The sequence below is a fragment of the Sus scrofa genome, chromosome 1 (genome assembly GCF_054392235.1).
Source record: "Sus scrofa isolate SSC_HxYL_T2T_F1_AM1 chromosome 1, Sscrofa_HxYL_maternal_Yorkshire_Landrace_v2.0, whole genome shotgun sequence".
Lineage (NCBI taxonomy): Eukaryota > Metazoa > Chordata > Mammalia > Artiodactyla > Suidae > Sus > Sus scrofa.
The window spans coordinates 249,286,391-249,306,290 of NC_139383.1; the positions used below are offsets into that span (position 1 = coordinate 249,286,391).

General features: G+C 39.5%; 1 protein-coding gene across 21 annotated transcripts in view; it reads left to right on the forward strand.

The window, feature by feature from the left end:
- Positions 1-19,900, forward strand: part of FRMPD1 (FERM and PDZ domain containing 1) — a 179,335-nt gene that overhangs the window by 109,715 nt on the left and 49,720 nt on the right. For 18 of the 21 annotated variants that reach the window (XM_084989848.1, XM_084989876.1, XM_084989870.1 and 15 more), the window contains one exon: positions 6,654-6,758. In XM_084989848.1, the coding sequence (XP_084845974.1) occupies positions 6,658-6,758 (101 nt within the window). In that variant the 5' untranslated portion in view covers positions 6,654-6,657. Of the gene's footprint in view, positions 1-6,653; positions 6,759-15,829; positions 15,940-19,900 lie in introns of all 21 variants that reach the window. The other 3 variants (XM_084989928.1, XM_084989922.1, XM_084989921.1) reach the window with 1 other exon arrangement.

Below are 19,900 nucleotides of genomic sequence, written 5' to 3' on the forward strand. Positions count from 1 at the left end.
ATACCACCACACTAACTTTCCTTCACCCTGTCTTCCCAGCGTCATTATATCACTCTTCCCCAGAAATTGCTTTTTCAGTATTTACATTTAGGGCAATATTAATATTGTTCATTGCTGAGCCAAATGAGGTATAATTTTATTTCCTTTCTGGTACAACTTTTTTTCTTGGATTTCATTTCCCTGGTTTTATTTGCTCAGTTTTCCATGTACTTAACTGCTAATACTTGCCACAACTTCCAACAGCCTCTCAGTGAAATTTTCTGCACCAACAGCTCAGATAATCTATCCCTTCTTATTTCTCTTCCCCAAGACCTGTGTCTTCATGCACCTGTCTGTACAGATTGCTTTCTAGATCTTATATACAGTCATTACCATAGTACATCCCTTCATGTTCATCCTGGATGTTCCCTTTGTCTGTTATCTATATTTCATCTCTAATTTCCTGGATCCCATTTCTTCTTTGTTTATTTACTTCCTTGTTTTGCTGGAGTACATCCTCTGGTATCATCCTGAGAAAGGGTATATGAGAGGTAAATTTTTTTGAAATCTGAACATTTAAAAATGTCTTTACTGTAGTTCCCATCGTGGCGCAGTGGTTAACGAATCCGACTAGGAACATGAGGTTGCGGGTTCGATCCCTGGCCTCACTCAGTAGGTTAAGGATCAGGCATTGCCCTGAGCTGTGATGTAGGTTGCAGATGCAGCTTGGATCCCGCATTGCTGTGGCTCTGGTGTAGGTCGGTGGCTACAGCTCTGATTCAATCCCTAGCCTGGGAACCTCCATATGCCATGGGAGTGGCCCTAGAAAAGGCAAAAAGACCAAGAAAAAAAAAAAAAAAGTCTTTACTATTTGGTAGTATGGCTTGGTATAGAATTCTAGAGTGAAAATTATTTTCCTTCAGAAATTTGAAGGCATGGCTTCAATGTCTTCAGGCTTCCACTGTTATTATGGAAAAGTCTAATGCCATTTTTATTCTTCATTATTATTTTATTCTATGTGATCTGTTTTTTCATTCAAAGCTCTGAAGATATTCTGTTTCTAGTTTCTGAAATTTTACGGTGTTATTTATATGGATTTTTTTTCATTTACTATGCTGGGCAGTTAGTAGATATTCTTAATCTGGGAATTTGTGTTTCTCAGGGAGACTTTATTGACTTATTTAACAATTTCCTTATCTCCATTTTCTTTACCTTTGCCTCATAGAACTCATGCTAAATGAATATTGGACCTCCTCAATTGATAACTGCATACTTCTAATTTTTTCCATTTTCCCTGACTTTGGCTTTGGGGTTACTCTTTCTATAATGTTTCACTGACTACATTTTTCAACTTTTTTTTTCTTCCTATGGCCACACTTGCAGCATATGGAAATTCCTGGGCCAGGAGTCAAATCAGAGCTGCAGCTACCAGCCTATGCTACAGCCACAGCAGCACCAGATCCTAGCCACATCTATGACCTATGCCACACCCTGTGGCAATGCTGGATCCTTAACACACTGAGCAAGGCCAGGGATTGAACCCAAATCCTCACAGAGACAATGTCAGGTCCTTAACCTGGCGAGCCACAATAGGAATTCCCTCGACTTTTTTTTATGCACATATTTTTAAAAACTAAAGTATAGGAGTTCCCGTCGTGGCGCAGTGGTTAACCAATCCGACTAGGAACCACGAGGTTGCGGGTTCGGTCCCTGCCCTTGCTCAGTGGGTTAACGATCCGACGTTGCCGTGAGCTGTGGTGTAGGTTGCAGACGCGGCTCGGATCCCGCGTTGCTGTGGCTCTGGCGTAGGCTGGTGGCTACAGCTCCGATTCAACCCCTAGCCTGGGAACCTCCATATGCCGCGGGAGCGGCCCAAGAAATAGCAACAACAACAACAACAACAACAACAACAAAAAAGACAAAAGACAAAAAAACAAACAAACAAAAAAAAAAAACAAAAAAAAAAAACTAAAGTATAGTTAATTTACAATCTATATATATATACATTCTTTTTCTCATATTATCTTCCATCATGTTCTATCCCAAGGGATTGGATGTAGTTCCCTGTGCTATACAGTATCCCTCAATTTTTTTAAGAAAAATTAATTTTATTGGAGTATAGTTGATATTTCTCAACTTTTTCATTGATTTTTTTTGTTCCACTTATCTTATTTTTAATTTCCAGGTATTCATTCTTGTTCTTTGATTATTCATCTTTCAAAGAAAATTCTCTTCTTGTTTCATGGATATAATTTCTTTTTGAGTATCTGAGTTATAGATTAACATTTTTTCTTCTGTTTCCTGCATTGTCTCTGTTTCTGCTGAGTTCTTCCATTTATTTTGATCTGTTTTTCATAATATAGGCTTTCTTCAAATTTCCGTTCATGTGTAAGAGTGAAGCACTAAAAACAAAAGACTAGAAGCTTAGTATTATGGGTGGGGCTCACTGACTAATAGATTTCAATGTAGGATGATGTAGAAGCAAGTTGTCAGAAGCATCAGTATCCAAGGGTGTTTTCTCTGGTTCTGTTTAATTCTCCAGTAAAGGATTCTCTAGTCTCTTACTTTGGATATAAATTCCTAGCTGCCAGTATTTTGAGAACTTGGCAAAGAAGGTCTTGTCATTTAGTAAGAAGAGTTTCTCTTAATCCTTCTGTTTTCATTCCTATGCCCTCTGTTGTGCCTGATCTCCCCAAGACTCCAGCCTCCCTCGTTTGATTTTCTATAAAAAATAAGCTTCTAGGGGGAGGGAGTGGAAGGGATCGGGAGCTTGGGCTTATCAGACACAACTTAGAATAGATTTACAAGGAGATCCTGCTGAATAGCATTGAGAACTTTGTCTAGATACACATGTTGCAACAGAACAAAGGGTGGGGGAAGAAATGTAATTGTAATGTATACATGTAAGGATAACTTGATCCCCTTGCTGTACAGTGGGAAAATTAAAAAAAAAAAAAAAAAGAATAAGCTTCTTGCCCCCAAGAAGCTAGGGAAGGGATGGTTGTCCAGATGGGCAAGTGTAGTGGCATGGGGGCCCATGGATATAATTGCTGCTGCGTACAGACCTGTTTCCTTGTCTTTAGCCCTATGCGTCATCCCTACTGTCTCTCATAACCTCTAGTTCCTGAGCCAGTGTAGAGCATAGAGCTCATTTTTCATCAGAATCCCCTTCTGCGAGTCCGTAGGTTTTTGTTTTTTTTGCTTTGCTCAGTTATCTCCCCTCCAGACAATCTCTATTTTCCAGACATTGTCGACATCTCTCATTTATTGTCTTCTCTCTTGTTCTGTTTATTCTATGGACGTATCTCCTTTTTATTCCTCTACTATAATTTATAACATTTAGAAAAGAGATTAAGTCATTGTTTAAATTCACCATGCTTAACCGGAAATCCACTCTTTCACTTTTATAATTAAAAAGAAAAAAATATCTGTGTAGAGCTCAAGACAATATCCAGGCCTGCTGCACTCGTTGTAGAAAAAAGCTAGACTGACTTATCCCTTAATCTCAGTGGAATTTACTCTTGGTTGCAGCCTATGTTTTACACCTATTAATTTGTATTTGGCTGCCATTTGATTAAAAAAATATAAGTCTCTAGGTTTCCAAAGTGATGAGTTTAGATGTCCTGTTTTTGGTTTTATATGAAAATAGATTGTGTACTCCCAGGATAGATCCCACAATTATCCTGTTGATCGTTGATAGATTCTATTTTTTAATATTTTATGGGAAGTATTCACTTTGATACTCATAAGGGTGAGTGTATTTTTGTTTTATCATACTGCTTTTTGTCAGAAGTGGTATCAATGTTTAGTGGCTGCTTAAAGGAATTTGTAAGCTTTCCTAATTTGTTTCTGGAGTTAGAACAAGTAAAATAGCATTGGGGGAAATAAATTAGGCTGGCTAAAGCAACACGATATCCTGGATTGGATTCCTGGAACAGAAAAAAGCATTAATGGAAAAACTGGTGAAATCCAAATAAAATTTATAGTTTAACTAATAGTACTGTACCAATGTTAATTTCTTAGTTTTAGAAAAGAGTCACAGTGATTGTGTACGAAGCTAACATTAAGGAAAACTGAGTGAAGGGTATATTGGAACTCTCTGTATTATCTTTGAAAACTTTTTATACATCTAAAATTATTCCAAAATTAAAAGTTTATACTTAAAATAAAACAGAAATTTGTTAAGGTGAGCTGTATCTTATATATTTGTATGAATTCACTTTCAAACCTGTCTGCTTGGAATTTTTTGGGGGTAGTAGCCCTTTAACGACTTTCTTATCTATAGTAATTGCTTTTTAGATTTTCTATCTTTTCTAGGATCATCTTATATCACTTACATTTTCCTTGAAAACCATCCATGGCATTAAGGTTTTCAGATATATTTGTGTAGTGTTAAGCAACATAATCTCTTATAATTATTTTTTACTTTCTCTGTACCCATGGTTATTTCTCAATGTCATATCTTATTTTGTGTGGTTATTTATTGGACTATGAAATTAATTTGGTGAACTGAGACCAGTATTTTAAAAAGTGAAATAGACTAGTATAGAAAAGTATAAATATATATTGTTTTATGAAACTTTAATCGCATGCACATATACTATTTTTCTTGGTAACCTGATAATACCCATCAAAGCACAAATGCATACAGATTTTGACCTAGTAATTCAATATCTGGAAACTTACTCAAATATATAATTTCATATATGCAGAAATAATAGATGAACAACATAACTCATTGCAGTGTTGTTTATAATAGCAAAAGACTGGCAATAATCCAAATGTCTATCAAGGGAGGACTACTTTTAAAACCACAGGACATTCATACAATGTACTATGAAAATGCAGATTTTAATGTACACTTAGAGAATGTACTGTAACCCTCACAAAAAAATGAGGACGCATTCTATGTATTGATGTGGAAAGATATCAAGGATATGTTTTCTAAGATAGCCTGATGTAGAACAATGTGTATGTGTACTCTCCTTCATGTTAAGAAGATGACACATAAAATTTATATTTGAACTTGCTTGTATAGGCATCCAGAAACTCTGGAAAGACATATCTGAAGGAAGAGAGTAGTGATCATGTATGGGTGTAGGAATTGAGTGGAATTGATGGGGCAGGGAAGGAGAGAGGAGAGAGCGTTCACTGTATATCTTTTTTTCATTATTATGGAAAGAACACACTTATGAGATCTACCCTCTTTTTTTTTTTTGGTCTTTTTGCCTTTTCTATGCTTCTCGCGGCATATGGAGGTTCCCAGGCTAGGAGTCTAGGAGTCTAATTGGAGCTGTAGCCACCAGCCTACACCACAGCTCACGGCAACGCTGGATCCATAACCCACTGAGCGAGGCCAGGGGTCGAACCCACAGTCTCATCGTCCCTAGTTGGATTCGTTAACCACTGAGCCACGATGGGAACTCCGAGATCTACCCTCTTAACAAATTTTTAAGTATACCATACAGTAACTGTATATCTTTTTTTTTTTTTTTTACAACCTAGGGTTTGAATTATACAGATTCAAAATTACTTCTTCAAAAATTAGATATAAAATATTGAGCAAAAGGAACAGCACTCAGAAGAATAGTCACAGTGTGATAGGAATGCTTCCATGTCCACACAGTTTTTTTTTTCCTGCTGTATGCGTAGCATGCAGAATTTCCTGGGCCAGGGATTGAACATGTGCCACAGCAGTGAGCCAAACCACGGGAGGGACATTGCCCGGTCCTTAACCCACTGAGCCACCAGAGAACTCCTCCATGGAGTTTTTTTTGTTGTTGTTGTTGTTGTTGTTTTTCAGGGCCACACCTGAGACACATGAAAGTTCCTGGGCTAGGGGTCAAATTGGAGCTGCAGCTGCTAGCCTATACCCACAGCCACAGCAATGCCTGATTTGAGCTGCATCTGCAACCTATGCCACAGTTTGCAGCAACACTGGATCCTTAACCCTCTGAGTGAGGCCAGGGATTGAACCTGCATCCTCACAGATACTATGTTGGGTTCTTAATCTGCTGAGCCACAGTGGGAACCCCTCATCCATGTAGTTCTTGATGAAGGCAAAACTGAGCTGTGTTGTCCAGTAATGTACACATAGTTGTTGGGAGGGAGAGCAGTGTCATGCAGTAAGGTGTGTCTTTGACAGTAGCTTGTAGTCACAGTTAAAGAAGCCTGGAGTTCCTGTTGTGGTTCAGCAGGTTAAGAACCTGACATAGTGTCCATGAGGATGTGGGTTTGATCCTGGGCCTCAATCTGGTGTTGCCCCAAACTCTGGTGTAGGTCACAGATGCGGCTTGGATCTGGTGTTGCAGCGGCTGTGGTGTAGGGCAGCAGCTGCAGCTGTGATTTGACCTCTAGCCTGGGAACTTCCATGTGACATAGGTGAGGCAGTAAAAAACAAAACAAAACGTCTTAATCTATTTTATTCCATAATCCTTATGTCTAACTGTTTAAGATATAAAGCCAATCTGTGGACTCCTTAGGGCAGAGCGCTGCTCAAGTTGTTCACTCTGTGGACACTGAGCACCTGTTTATGTTAATTTCAGATAGAAAGAGAGCCCTATTTGATCAGCATGTCCTAAAATTGGCAAATACAGAAAGCATCATAGTGATTTGTCAAAATCCCCTTCCAAATATTTTGGTTAGCCTCTTAAGAAGACTCCTCTTCCTTTTAGGTAAATGGAAGAGCTGGAGACCAGTTTATTTCAGACACGGAAAGCACACAGAATAGAGCAAATGGTGGCACGATGGCTCCGGCGTTCCCGGGACAGCTCGGCCCGGTAAGTCTCCTGGGCTGGCAGAGATTTCTGTCTGTAAGGGTTCTGTGATCCCGTGGGAGGAGGTTTTGCAGTCTTGGCATTGCCTGGGGATCGCTGTCTCCGGCTTGCTTTGTTCTTGCACCCTGTGATGGGAGAAGTGTAAATGGGTCAGCAATTTCACTGGAGTGCCTTTCTCTCTGTCCCCTTCCAATTCCTCCCTCCAAGTCCTTCAATGGGCGCCCACAGACACACTCACACCGATCTCAGACCCGCACTTACAGAGCCACACACATTCATCCACAGACTCACTCATCCCCACATACTTGCACACACCTTGCCTGTACGTTCTCTGGAACACACACTCACACACATGCTCACTCTCTCTGCCTGGGTCTCACACACACCCCTTGTCTTAGTACTTGATGCCAGGCAATCTGCTATTTATACTCTTTCCCCGCCTTTGTTTCTAGCAGCTGTTCCTTCCTTGCAGTCCTTGTTTCATTCTAAACAAAATGAAATGAAATCAAATACAGCTCTGATCTGACTGCTATGAGAGAACTTAAAATACGTTGTTTCACAGCGTTCATTTTCCATCTCAGATTTCCTGTCTAGCCCTGACATGGAGGTGAAATATCACATGTCAGGTGTTTCTGAGACATACATTCTTCCAAAGGAACTGGAAACAGCTGTTTTGCTGCTGAGCAATAACCCTTGCTCAGGGCTGCACTGCCCTGGGGCAAGGTGCTCTGATCCTCACACACTGCTCGTGATGAGATGAGCCTGGGAGAATTAGCCCCATTTTACAGATGAAAACCCAAGGCTCAGAGAATGACTTGTGTAGGACCATTCCCACCCTCTGCTCTGAAACTTTTCATGGGCCCTCCTGTAAGATGAATTTAATCATTTTTGGTTTGACATTCAAGGCTCTCCATGATCAGCCTACAATCCATTACAGTTATTTGTCTTACTCCTCTGCATCATTCACCTCAGACTCCAGCTAAAGTGACCCACTCGTTGCCCTACTATAAGCATCCCCACCTCTCCTTCCACCCATTCCTTAGACATGCATTCCTGTGCCACATCCCTTCCTGCCATCTCCATGTGTCCAGAAGCCACCCACAGTTCAAATTCTGGTTGAAATACTGGGTCTTCCATAAAGTATTCCATAGCCCACAGTCAGAATTAATCTTTCCCATGGGGGTCCGTAGTGTTTGGTTTATAGCATCTGCATTATGCTTTTCCTCGTGTGTCCGGCTTAAATTTGAGTACAATCCTTATCTTTCTTCCAGCAGCAAATTCTATGAGGGCCGGTGAAGTATTGGCCTCATCTCATAGCCCAGGGATGATTGAGTTCCTTGAGAGTGCAAGTGGTCAGGTAGTGCTTGGTGAATGAATGGGAAAACTCCTAGGTACATTGTTTGTTAAAGTGGGTTCTGCAAAACCTAGTTCTTTGTGTTGCTGCCCTAGTGAAGAAGGATCCTTGGCAAGGTATTTTTAGGAAGTGATGGAGCCTGTATCCCACTCCTACCCACTCACTGTTGGTGATTCATAGAGCATTTTAGCACATTAAAGGCTCTGAGAAGTCATGCAGAAAAAGGAACTAGTGTAAATTTAACTTAACATTGCCTGAATATTTGATCTTGGAATTCTCTAATATCTAGCTTCTTTCATAGAATGTAAATAAAAGGCAACATTAACCTTTAGAAAGTTTTTTTAACGTCTGAGATATGTTTCACATATCATAAAATTCACCCACTTAAAATGTACAGACTTATTTAGTGTATATACAGTATATATTTAGTGTCTATATAAAATTAGCAACAATCACCACACATTAATTTTAGAATACTTTCAACACCCGCAAAGAAACCCCGTACCCATTAACAGTCATTCCCCATTTGCCCTCGTCCATCACTAGGCAGCCACTTCTGTTTTTATAGATTTGCCTATTCTGGATATTTCACATAAATAGAATCATACAATATGTGGTCTTTGTAACTAGTTTCTTTCACTTAGCATAATGTGTTTGAGGTTCATCCATGTTATAGAACATATCAGTATGTCATTCCTTTTTATTGCCAAATAACATCCCATTATGGAATATGTTCTTTGTCCATCAGTTAATGTACACTTAAGATGTTTCTACTTTGGGGTTATTATGAATAACGCTACCATGAATACTTTTGTAAAAGTTTCTGTTTGAACATATGTTTTCATTTCTCTTGGGTATGTATTTAGGATTGAAATAGCTGGGTCATATAGCAACTCGATGTTTAATCCTTTGGGGGACTGCCAGACTATTTTCCAAAGTGGCTGCACCATTTTACACTTCCACCATCAGGGTATGAGGACTCCACTGTCTCCATATCTTTGCCAACACTTTTTGTTATCTGTCTTTTTTTTTTTTAATGAATGTTTTATTTTTTCTATCATAGCTGGTTTACAGTGTTCTGTCAATTTTCTACTGTACAGCAAGTTGACCCAGTCACACATACATGTATACCTTCTTTTACTCACATTATCCTCCATAATGCTCCATCATAAGTGACTAGATATAGCTCCCAGTGCTATAGAGCAGGATCTCTTTGCTTATCCATTCCAAAGGCAATAGTTTACATCTATTAACCCCAGGTTCCCAGTCTATCCCACTCCCACTCCCTCCCCCTTGGCAACCACAAGTCTGTTCTCCAAGTCCATGAGTTTCTTTTCTGTGGAAAGGTTCTTTTGTGCCATATATTAGATTCCAGATATAAGTGATATCATATGGTATTTGCCTTTCTCTTTGACTTTTCACTTAGTATGAGTCTCTAGTTCCATCCATGTTGCTGTAAATGGCATTATTTTGTTCTTTTTATGGCTGAGTAGTATTCCATTGTATATATATACCACATCTTCTTAATCCATTCATCTGTCGATGGACATTTAGGTTGTTTCCAGGTCTTGGCTATTGTGAATAGTGCTGCGATGAACATGCGGGTGCATGTGTCTTTTTCAAGGAGAGTTTTGTCTGGATATATGCCCAAGAGTGGGGTTGCTGGGTCATATGGTAGTTCTATATATAGTTTTCTAAGGTACCTCCACACTGTTTTCCGTAGTGGTTGTACCAATTTACATTCCCAGCAACAGTGTAGGAGGGTTCCCTTTTCTCCATACCCTCTCCAGCATTTGTTATTTGTGGACTTATTAATGATGGCCATTCTGACTGGTGTGAGGTGGTACCTCGTAGTAGTTTTGATTTGCATTTCTCTAATAATGAGTGATGTTGAGCATTTTTTCATGTGCTTGTTGGCCGTCTATATATCTTCTTTAGAGAAATGTCTATTCAGGTCTTTTGCCCATTTTTCCATTGGTTGTTGGCTTTTTTGCTAGTGAGTTGTATAAGTTGTTTGTATATTTTAGAGATTAAACCTTTGTCAGTTGCATCATTTGAAACTATTTTCTTCCATTCTGTAAGTTGCCTCTTTTTTTTGTCATTTCTGTCTTTTTAAAGCCATACCTGTGGCATATGGAGGTTCCCAAGTTAGGGGTCAAATCAGAGCCATAGCTGCCAGCCTAAGCCACAGCCACAGCAGAACCAGATCCTTAACCCACTGACCGAGGCCAGGGATTGAACCTGCGTCCTCATGGATGGTAGTCAGATTCTTTTCTGCTGAGCCATGACAGGAACTCCTCTTTCTGTTTGTTTTTTTTTTGTTGTTGTTGTTGTTTGTTTTTATGGTTTCCTTTGCTGTGCAAAAGCTTGTCACTTTGATTAGGTCCCATTTGTTATTTTTGCTTTTATTTCTGTTGCCTTGGGAGACTATCCGGAGAAGATATTTGTAAGGTTGATGTCAGAGAATATTTTGCCTATGTTTTCTTCTAGGAGTTTGATGATGTCTTGTCTTATGTTTATATTATCTGTTTTTTTTTTTTTTTATTATTATAGCCATCCTAATGGGTGTGAAGTGGTATCTCATTGTGATTTTGATCTGCATTTTCCTGATGGCTAATGGTGTTGAGCATCTTTCTATGAGTCTAGTAAGTTTGTTTTCTGAGTGCTTGAGAAAAAGAAGTAAAAGAGGGAAAGGCTCCTGGTAGTGTCCATGGGAGACATAGTTTCTCTCTTTCTAGAATAAATCACTTATTTAAATTTAAATTGCTTCTCATCTCTGATCCTGCAACCTTAATTCAGCCTGAGTTCTTGATGTCCTCAGATAACTCAAAAATGATCAAGATCTGAAAAGCTAAGTTTAGCATGAATAACTTGCAGCTTCCCTGGAATAGAATAAATGATACCACCTACCACCCAGTTGCTTAGTCAAGAAACTTGGGCATCATCCTGAATTGTCCTCTCTTCTTCATTCTGTATCCACCCCATCAGCAACACTTATCAGTTCACCTTCAAACATATCTCCCATGTATGCATTTCTCTGTCTTGGGGGGCACTGCCATGGTCACTCACTCTTTCTCTGATCTACCCTGAAGCCATAGTGGACTTTGCAAAACACACACTGCTCGTGTCCCACATGCTCACCCCTGACTCCACCCAACCCCAAACCATTCAATGGCTCACCTGCCATTGTGCCACGGCCTGCAAGTCCCTTCATGATCTGTTCCTGGTCTAACTCTCCACCTCATCTTGTTCCTCCTGCTTCGTGGGCACAGTGAATCCCCCTGTTTGTTTCCTTCAGAGTGCTCACCCCTTACCACACTTTGCAATAACATGTGCATTTATTTACTTGTTCATTGCCTACCTCCCCTACCTTCTTATTATATGACTCTTCTCCCCCAGCCTTCCTGCCACATGTGAAACCAAAGACTATAACTGTCTTGTCTTACAAAGTATCTTCAGCCATAGAAGATTACATAGTACCTAATAGATGTTCAATATATTTTTGTTGATCAGGGGCTTTCATAGTAAGGGATTCTATTATTTATTTATATTTATCAAAAATATGTTTAAATTTTACAATCCTTCCTTCCTCCAAAAGGAGTTTTTGATGGTTTACAGTTTTAAAACATGTGAAAACTTTTCAATAAAGACCAGATATTCTATAAACAGGTTGCAAACCAAGTAGGTGTAGGATTTAGCATTTACGTGCTAACATTGGCTCTGAGTTTACTTATAGTTTCCAAGTCAAGCAATGTACTAAATTTTTAATAGTCCAGAAAAAAAGAAAACATAGAAGTTAATCTGCAGCCATGTAATTTTACATGCATCCTTTAACGATTCTGATTTATTTTTTCAAGACTTTTAAAAGCTTCCCATCATTTCAGCCAGTTTTACTTACTTTACTTTTTATTGCCATTTTTTCCCATAAAAGTTGAGCTTTATCTCTGACGCTAATTGAATTGCCTAGGAGCAAATTAGTCAAAAATAACAGTTTCCATCTCCAAATGTTATTAAACAAATTGATAACTTTTATAAACCTGGGTAATGTTTAGAGTTTTATAATTCATTTTAAAATGAGTGTTTTTCTGGGGAAGAATGTCAACTTTCGAAGCTGCTTTGAGTTCTTAAATTTTATTTATTTATTTATTTATTTATTTTTTGTCTTTTTGCCATTTCTTGGGCTGCTCCCACGGGATATGGAGGTACCCAGGCTAGGGGTTGAATCGGAGCTGTAGCCGCCGGCCTATACCGCAGCCACAGCAACTCAGGATCCAAGCCGCATCTGCGACCTACACCACAGCTCACGGCAACGCCGGATCCTTAACCCACGGAGCGAGGCCAGGGATCAAACCCGCAACCTCATGGTTCCTAGTCAAATTCGTTAACCACTGAGCCATGATGGGAACTCCTTAAATTTTAAATTAATTGTCAGTGAGTGTTTATTGTTACTAGAATTAGTCAAATTTGGATAATGGCACTCAGTTTGAGTGTGTGTGTTTGTGTGTGCTTGGTGATATTTATCATTGTAGAAATGCAAATTTACTCAAATATTAAGATGACTATTCTCTCACCACTTAATTTCACATTCCAGTGTAAAAATAACACAATATCAATGCTTTTTTAGAAAATAGCTAATCCACCAAATGGTCTCTGTGACATGTTTCAAATTTCTGTGTGAATAATATAATACAGAAATGTATTATATGTTTTATAATACAGAAATGTATTATATGTTTTAAGCCATTGCTTAAAAATGGCAACATTATGACATTATATTATAAACTAATTTTTAACCATTTTTCTTTGACCTAAATTATCTTCTTAATACCTTTGTCTAACTAGGGAGTGATAAAATTATAGGATACTTTTCCACTTAATTATACCATTTTTTCGCTCCTACAATGTTCGTTTTTATATAGTTACATAATATTCTCTTGGTGATTTCTTTTAGTGTTTTTAAGCTTAGAAAACCCCCGCCCAATAATTAATTAATTTCCAATTTGATAGTTTAAGATATTTCATATCTAATTTTTTAATTTGAAGTTTATTTTAATGTAGGGTTTTTGAGGGGGTTTTTTGTCTTTTTTTTTTTTTTTTTTTTTTTGCCTTTTCCAGGGCCACTCCTGCTTCATATGGAGGTTCCCAGGCTAGGGGTCTAATCGTGAACTGTAGCCACCGGCCTACACCACAGCCACAGCAATGCGGGATCCGAGCCACGTCTGCAAGCTACACCACAGCTCACGGCAACGCCAGATCCCCAACCCACTGAGTGATGCCAGGGATCAAACCCACAACCTTATGGTTCCTAGTCAGATTCGCTAACCACCATGCCACGACAGGAACTTCTAATGTAGGTTTGAGATGAAGATCTAACTTGATTTTTTTCCAAAATAATAAGTGGTGTTTGCATCACCATTAAATGTGGGTGATCTTTCCTTTCTTCACTGACTTGTGACCTTTCTTTTATCACACATGAAATTCCTGTGTCTGTGAATGGGAAATTTATCTCTTCCTAGTCTAGCTATTCTGTTCCGTTGAGCTAACTGCTTGTTTTCGCACACCTGTATTAAAAGTATTTACATTTATTATCTCCTAAATTAGACTTTTATTACTCTACTTTTTCTGTTTTTTAACTCTTATTTGACATTTGCACTTTAAAATAATTTTATTGTAGTATTAAAACAATTGTGCATAATATTTACTGAGTTATGCTTAATCTGGAAATGTTGGTTTTATAGAGCAAGATTTGAAAAGCTAAGAGCTTGATGAATTTAATACCTTCTTCTTGGTGCTTGGTTTTATCTTCAGGGCTGAAAAATATTTCTTTCAATTTATCTTGGTTTCTTTTTTTTTTTTAATTTTTTGTCTTTTGTCTTTTGGGGGCTGCACCTGCAGCATATGGAGGTTCCCAGGCTAGGAGTCCAATCGGAGCTATAGCTGCTGGACTATACCACAGCCACAGTAACGTAGGATCTGAGCCATGTCTGTAACCTACACCACAGCTCATGGCAACGCCGGATCCTTAACCCACTGAGCGAGGTCAGGGATCAAACTCACAACCTCATGGTTCCTAGTCGGATTCATTTCCACTGTGCCACAATGGGAACTCCTATTTCAAGTCTTAATTCTAATGAACACACGCATGTGCCTACACCCACACATACAGGCATACATATGCACATGTGCACACACATGTACATCATGGCATCTTAGTGTCAGCAGCCGTTGCTGTTGGTTTTGTACTCTTTCCAAATTTACTTATTCATTACAACCATGGTCTGTTTACTAATTGTGAATATGGTATTTTTGACCTTTTTAACATTCCTAATGATGTAGAAAGACCATTTCAGGTGCCAAATTTTTACTGCCTTTTGACCCATAGGCCAAAGGGGAAAGATTTAAGAATAGGTTAGGAGGTTCTTGCACTGAAGCTGCAGGGTTACCAGTCTCCTGCACCTCGTTTTAAAAGTAATAACGGACATGCGTATGTGTTTAACTGAATCACTTTGTTATACGGCAGAAAATATCACAACCTTGTAGATCAACTACACATCAGTAAAACCTAAAAAAATGAATAATATAAATCAACTATACCTTTTAAAAAGAACCAGAAAATAATAAAATAAAAGTAATAATGGAATAACTTCTCCTCCTCTCAGGTGTATGCCTTCACCCTATAGCACTACGGTCACAGTATGTACGTTCAGTGGTCCTCTAGATACTGTCACAGCCACAAGCATAGTCCTATGATTATGAGTCCACAAGAAATTTCTTCCTGGTATAGCCTGCTACTTCTATTTCTTCTTTCTTTGAGTAAACGTTAGATTAAAAATCCAGCTTATACCAGACTTTAGCTTTTAAAGTCACTCGAGCTGAACATAATACAGTGCTTAAACATAGATTCAAAATAGTTTCTCCACATTCTGCTGGCACCCAAAGGTGAATTCTTTGTTGTTACAAGATAGAGGCAAAATAAATTTTCCAACTTATCAGAGAGCAGGTTAAAAAGCTAGAGAATATTTGAAACATAATCTATCTCCATCTGGTATTTTTCCTTCTCAACATTATTGATCAGCTTAGTGTGAACTATGACCCATAAAATAGAGACTTAGTCCACACCAGGCTATTTTCATGATCAATTTCACATGTTTTTTTCCCTAGTTCTTCTTCAGGCTTGAATCACTTATCTGACAGGAATTCCATTAGTGGGGCCACAGGTCTTATGCTGTTCCAATATAAAATATAGGGATGACATCAGATTTATGATCGAAACTGTTACAGAGGCAGCAGGCATAGGTTTTTGAATTGTCAGTGCTTATTTTAATATTTATAAGATTCTTCAGAGGAGGAAATTTTGCGACAGAGATCATTTCCTTCAGTTCCCTGTCAAAGTTCAACATTCTTAGTGAGACGAGGCTGCCATTTGGTCCTGTTCTTAAGCAGTCCCTTTCCAAACAAAAGCTGAAATGTGGCTTTGGGGGAAAATGTCAAATCCTGACTTTGGGCCAAAGCTCCTGACACTGTCCAGGGATTGGTCAATGCACTGGGGCCTCGTCTGTCTACATTGTTGAGAAACACACCATTCCAAAGGGGAAAGTCGGATAAATGAAGCCTACCCACGTAAAAAGCATCGCAGTGAATTCTGTTGTACCCATGGGGTAAGGTTTGTGGGGTTTTGAATTTATTTTATTTTTTAAAAAATCTTCGGTTGCACTCACAGCATGCAGAAATTCTCTGGCCAGGGATTGAACCCACACCACGGCAGTGACCCAGGCCACAGCAGTGACAATGCCAGATCTTTAACCTACTGCGCCACCAAGGAACTCCCAGGTTTGTGGGGTTTTTTTGCTTTCCCAACATTTATTAAGCCTTACTCTATGACGAGCATTGAGTTTAGCACATGGGGGCAAGAAAGACATGGTTTTTGTCATACAAACTATAGTCTAGAAAGGACAAGAGATTCCACACTGGCATTGCAAATGTGATCTATGCTTCCAAAAGGCATGCGTAGGTTCAGCAGAGGGAGAGGGATATTTCTGCGAAAACCAGAAGGTGGAGTAGAAGCTGGGCGGGTAAAGTATATATTTGGACATTTGGGGAAGTCTCTAGAATGTGTACGTCAGGGGTTGGGGGCTACTCTAGGCAGAGGGAAGCACTTGTGTATTTGAGGAACTCAAAGGAGACTAGTTTGGCTGGAACAAAAATGTTAAGAGAGGCTTGGTTGTAGAGGCACAAATGGTAGGAAGGGGCTGTGTTCAGCCATAGTAAGGATTTTGGATTAGGCCATTCGGTCAGGGCAGATGTATGAGCAAGATTGCATTTATAAAAGCAGTCTGGCTGCTGGATGGAGAATCAGTCAAGTGAAACAAGAATGAAAAGTGGGGAGACCAGCTTGGAGACTGTTGCAGAAATCTGTCTGCAGGGCAGGTGATGGGGTCCTGAAATAGACTATTGGCCACGGACACTTAGAGCAACGTGGATGGACCTAGAAATTATCATGCTAAGTGAAGATGGTCCGACAGTGAGACACCAACATTATATGCTATCACTTAATGTGGAATCTAAAACAAGGACACAATGAACTTCTTTGCAGAACAGATACTGACTCACAGACTGTGAAACACTTAAGGTTTCCAAAGGAGACAGGTCGGGGGGTGGGGGGGGTGGGCTGGGGGGTTGGAATGGCGTTGCTATAAAATTGGGTTGTGATGATCATTGTACAACTAAAACTGTGATAAAATTCATTGAGTAATTACAAATAAAAATAAAAATTGGAAGTACAAAAAAAAAAAAAAAAAGAAAAGAATGGTGACCATGGAGATAAAGAGAAATGGACATCTTTAGAGATCTTTTGGAGTGGTGACTGATAGGCTATTAGGGGTAAAAGCAGGGTACAGTCAAGGATGACTCTCAGAAGTCTGGGGTAAGCAACTGAGCACTGTCGTCCTGGTACTGTTGATGAGCTCTGGCACATGGAGAAGATGGATCCTGACTAGGACCACAGCCTTAAGGCTGGGCTGTATCAAATTAAGCAAAACTTCAAGGACACATGACCAACACTGAACTCTGTTACTTACATTCAAACTGTCTACTGCGCATTAGAGACTTATGTACATTTCCACCTTTGCTAATCTTATTAGAGGTACTACTTTTGTATCATGCTCTCTATATGCAGTATTTTGCTCATGTATTCACCTCAGAAGCATAGATGCTTTCTGTGGGCAAAGTAATTCACTTAGTACTGTGAGAAATACAGAGGTGGATAAAAAGTGGTTTCAGCATTCAAGAATTTATAGTCTATTGGCGTGATGTATCGAGTCGGATAGCTATCCCTGAAGGTTGAGGTGCTCGCTCTAGGCCAGAAGAGAAGGTCAGAGCTCAGAGATGAGAGAACTTGTGTCTAGCTAGGAAATCAGAGAAGGCTTTTTGGAAGAGGTGGCATTTGAGCTGGGCTTTGATTGGCCTCCCATTTTCCTGTGAGGCAGCTGCATGAATTAAGGCCCAGATGTAAAACTGGTGCCGCAGGTAAGATTAGGCTGGAATGAAGGCCTAGGAAGGAAAATGGGTGGAGAATGTTGGCCAGGATCTGAGGCCTAAAGACAAGGGGCCATGCAGGTAGGTTGAGGAGTCTAGCTTTATTCTGTGGGTGCTGGGGAATTGAAGGTGGGGGGTGGGGCAGAATAATCCAACTCTGCCTTAGGAAGGGGGTTTGAACCATGGTGAAGAAGATGCTCTGGAGTTCCCGTCGTGGCGTAGTGGTTAATGAATCTGACTAGGAACCATGAGGTTTCGGGTTCGATCCCTGGCCTTGCTCAGTGGGTTAAGGATCCAGCATTGCCCCAGGAGTTGTGGTGTAGGTCGCAAAGGCGGCTCGGATCCTGAGTTGCTGTGTCTGGCGTAGGCCAGTGGCTACAACTCCGATTCCACCCCTAGCCTGGGAACCTCCATATGCCACAGGAGTGGCCCTAGAAAAGGCAAAAAGACCAAAAAAAAAAAAAAATGCTCTGGAAGGGTATTTTCTAAGCTGTGTTTTCATGTATGTCTAAGATTCACAGGCTTGTGTTACTTTGCTGATGTAGAGCCTTGGGGCAGTTCCTTACTGTGCTTGATTTATCTATTCTTTATTGGGTAGTTTCAAGTTTTTCCGCTACTCTAAATAAAGCTATGGTAAATATTTTTGAATATTCAAGAGCCAGGGTGTTTCGAGCTCATATTCTCTTCTGGGACTTTATGGCACAGAGAACACAGAGATGAATAGATACCACCCTGTTTCTATGACTAGAAACTCATAGTCTAGTGCAAATAATATTTTATTTGGGGAGGGAAGTTATTATTTTGAGGAATGTCAGTCAAGATAGTACAGAAGATTGAAGAAAATGATCAGATTTTAAATTCATGTTATAATTTCTCTGATAAATTTCCAGGAAGACTGACTAGCCAATTTATATGGTCAGCCTTAAATCCCAAGGCCTACACATGTTGGGCTTTATTATTTTTATTCATATTTGTTGCTTTAGTAGACATGTAGTAGTTCTCTGTAGTCCTTTTAATTGTGCTTCTTTAATTACTAAAGTTGGACATTTTCTGTTATTTACCAGCTTTATTTCTTTATGTGCGACTTGTCAGTTTACTGGCTTTGAGCATGTAAATGTGGGAATTTACTGCATGTATTTATGCCTGTTCTGCATATATTTGTATTGTAAGCTTTTTCTCCTTAGGATTTTTTTTTCTTTTAGGGCCGCATCCTTGGCATATGGAGGTTCCCAGGTTAGGGGTCTAATTGGAGCTGAAGCCGCCAGCCTATACCACAGCCACAGCAATGCAGGATCTGAGCCGTGTCTATGACCTACACCACAGCTCACGGCAATGCCGGATCCTTAACCCACTGAGCGAGGCCGGGAATCGAACCCGCAACCTCATGGTTCCTAGTTGGGTTCGTTAACCACTGAGCCACAATGGGAACTCCAGGATTATTATTATTATTTTTAATGGCTGCACCCCTGGCACATGGACGTTCCCAAGCCAGGGATTGAATCCAAACCACAGCTGTGACCCATGCCACAGTTGTGGCAATGCCAGATCCCCCAACCCACTGCTCTGGACCAGGGATAGAAACTGTACTTCTACAGTGACCTGAGCCACTGCAGTTGGATTCCTAATCCACTGTGCCACAGCACAAACTCCTTTCCTTAGCATTTTGATTTATTCATTTTCAACAGCTCTATTTAGATATAATTTACAAACATATAATTCATCAACTTAAAAAGTACAATTTATTGGTTTTTAGTATATTCATAGGGTTGAACAACCATCACCACAATCAATTTTGGAATATTTTCGTCACCCCCAAAAGGAACTCCATACATATTAGGAGTCATTCCTCATTTCCTTCGAAAACCCTCTTCCCTCAGCTCCAGACAATCACTAATCTACTTTCTGTCTCTAAAGATTTACCTATTCTAGACCCATCGCATAAATGGAATCATGCAATCTGTGGTCTTTTGTGGCTGACTTCTTTCACTTAGCATAATGTGTTCAAAACTCAAGCATGTTATAGCACATATCAGTATTTCATTCATTTTTATTGCTAAATAAAGGTGTGCTGTGGGATATTTTCTTTGTCATTTCATTAGTTGGTATACATTTTTGGGTCGTTTCTTCTTTGGGGCTATTATGAATACTGCTGCTATGAACATTTGGATGCAAGTTTTGCATTAACATATGTCTTCATTTCTCTTGGGGATAGCCATACCGAGAAGTGGAATTACTGGGTCATATCATATTCAATGTT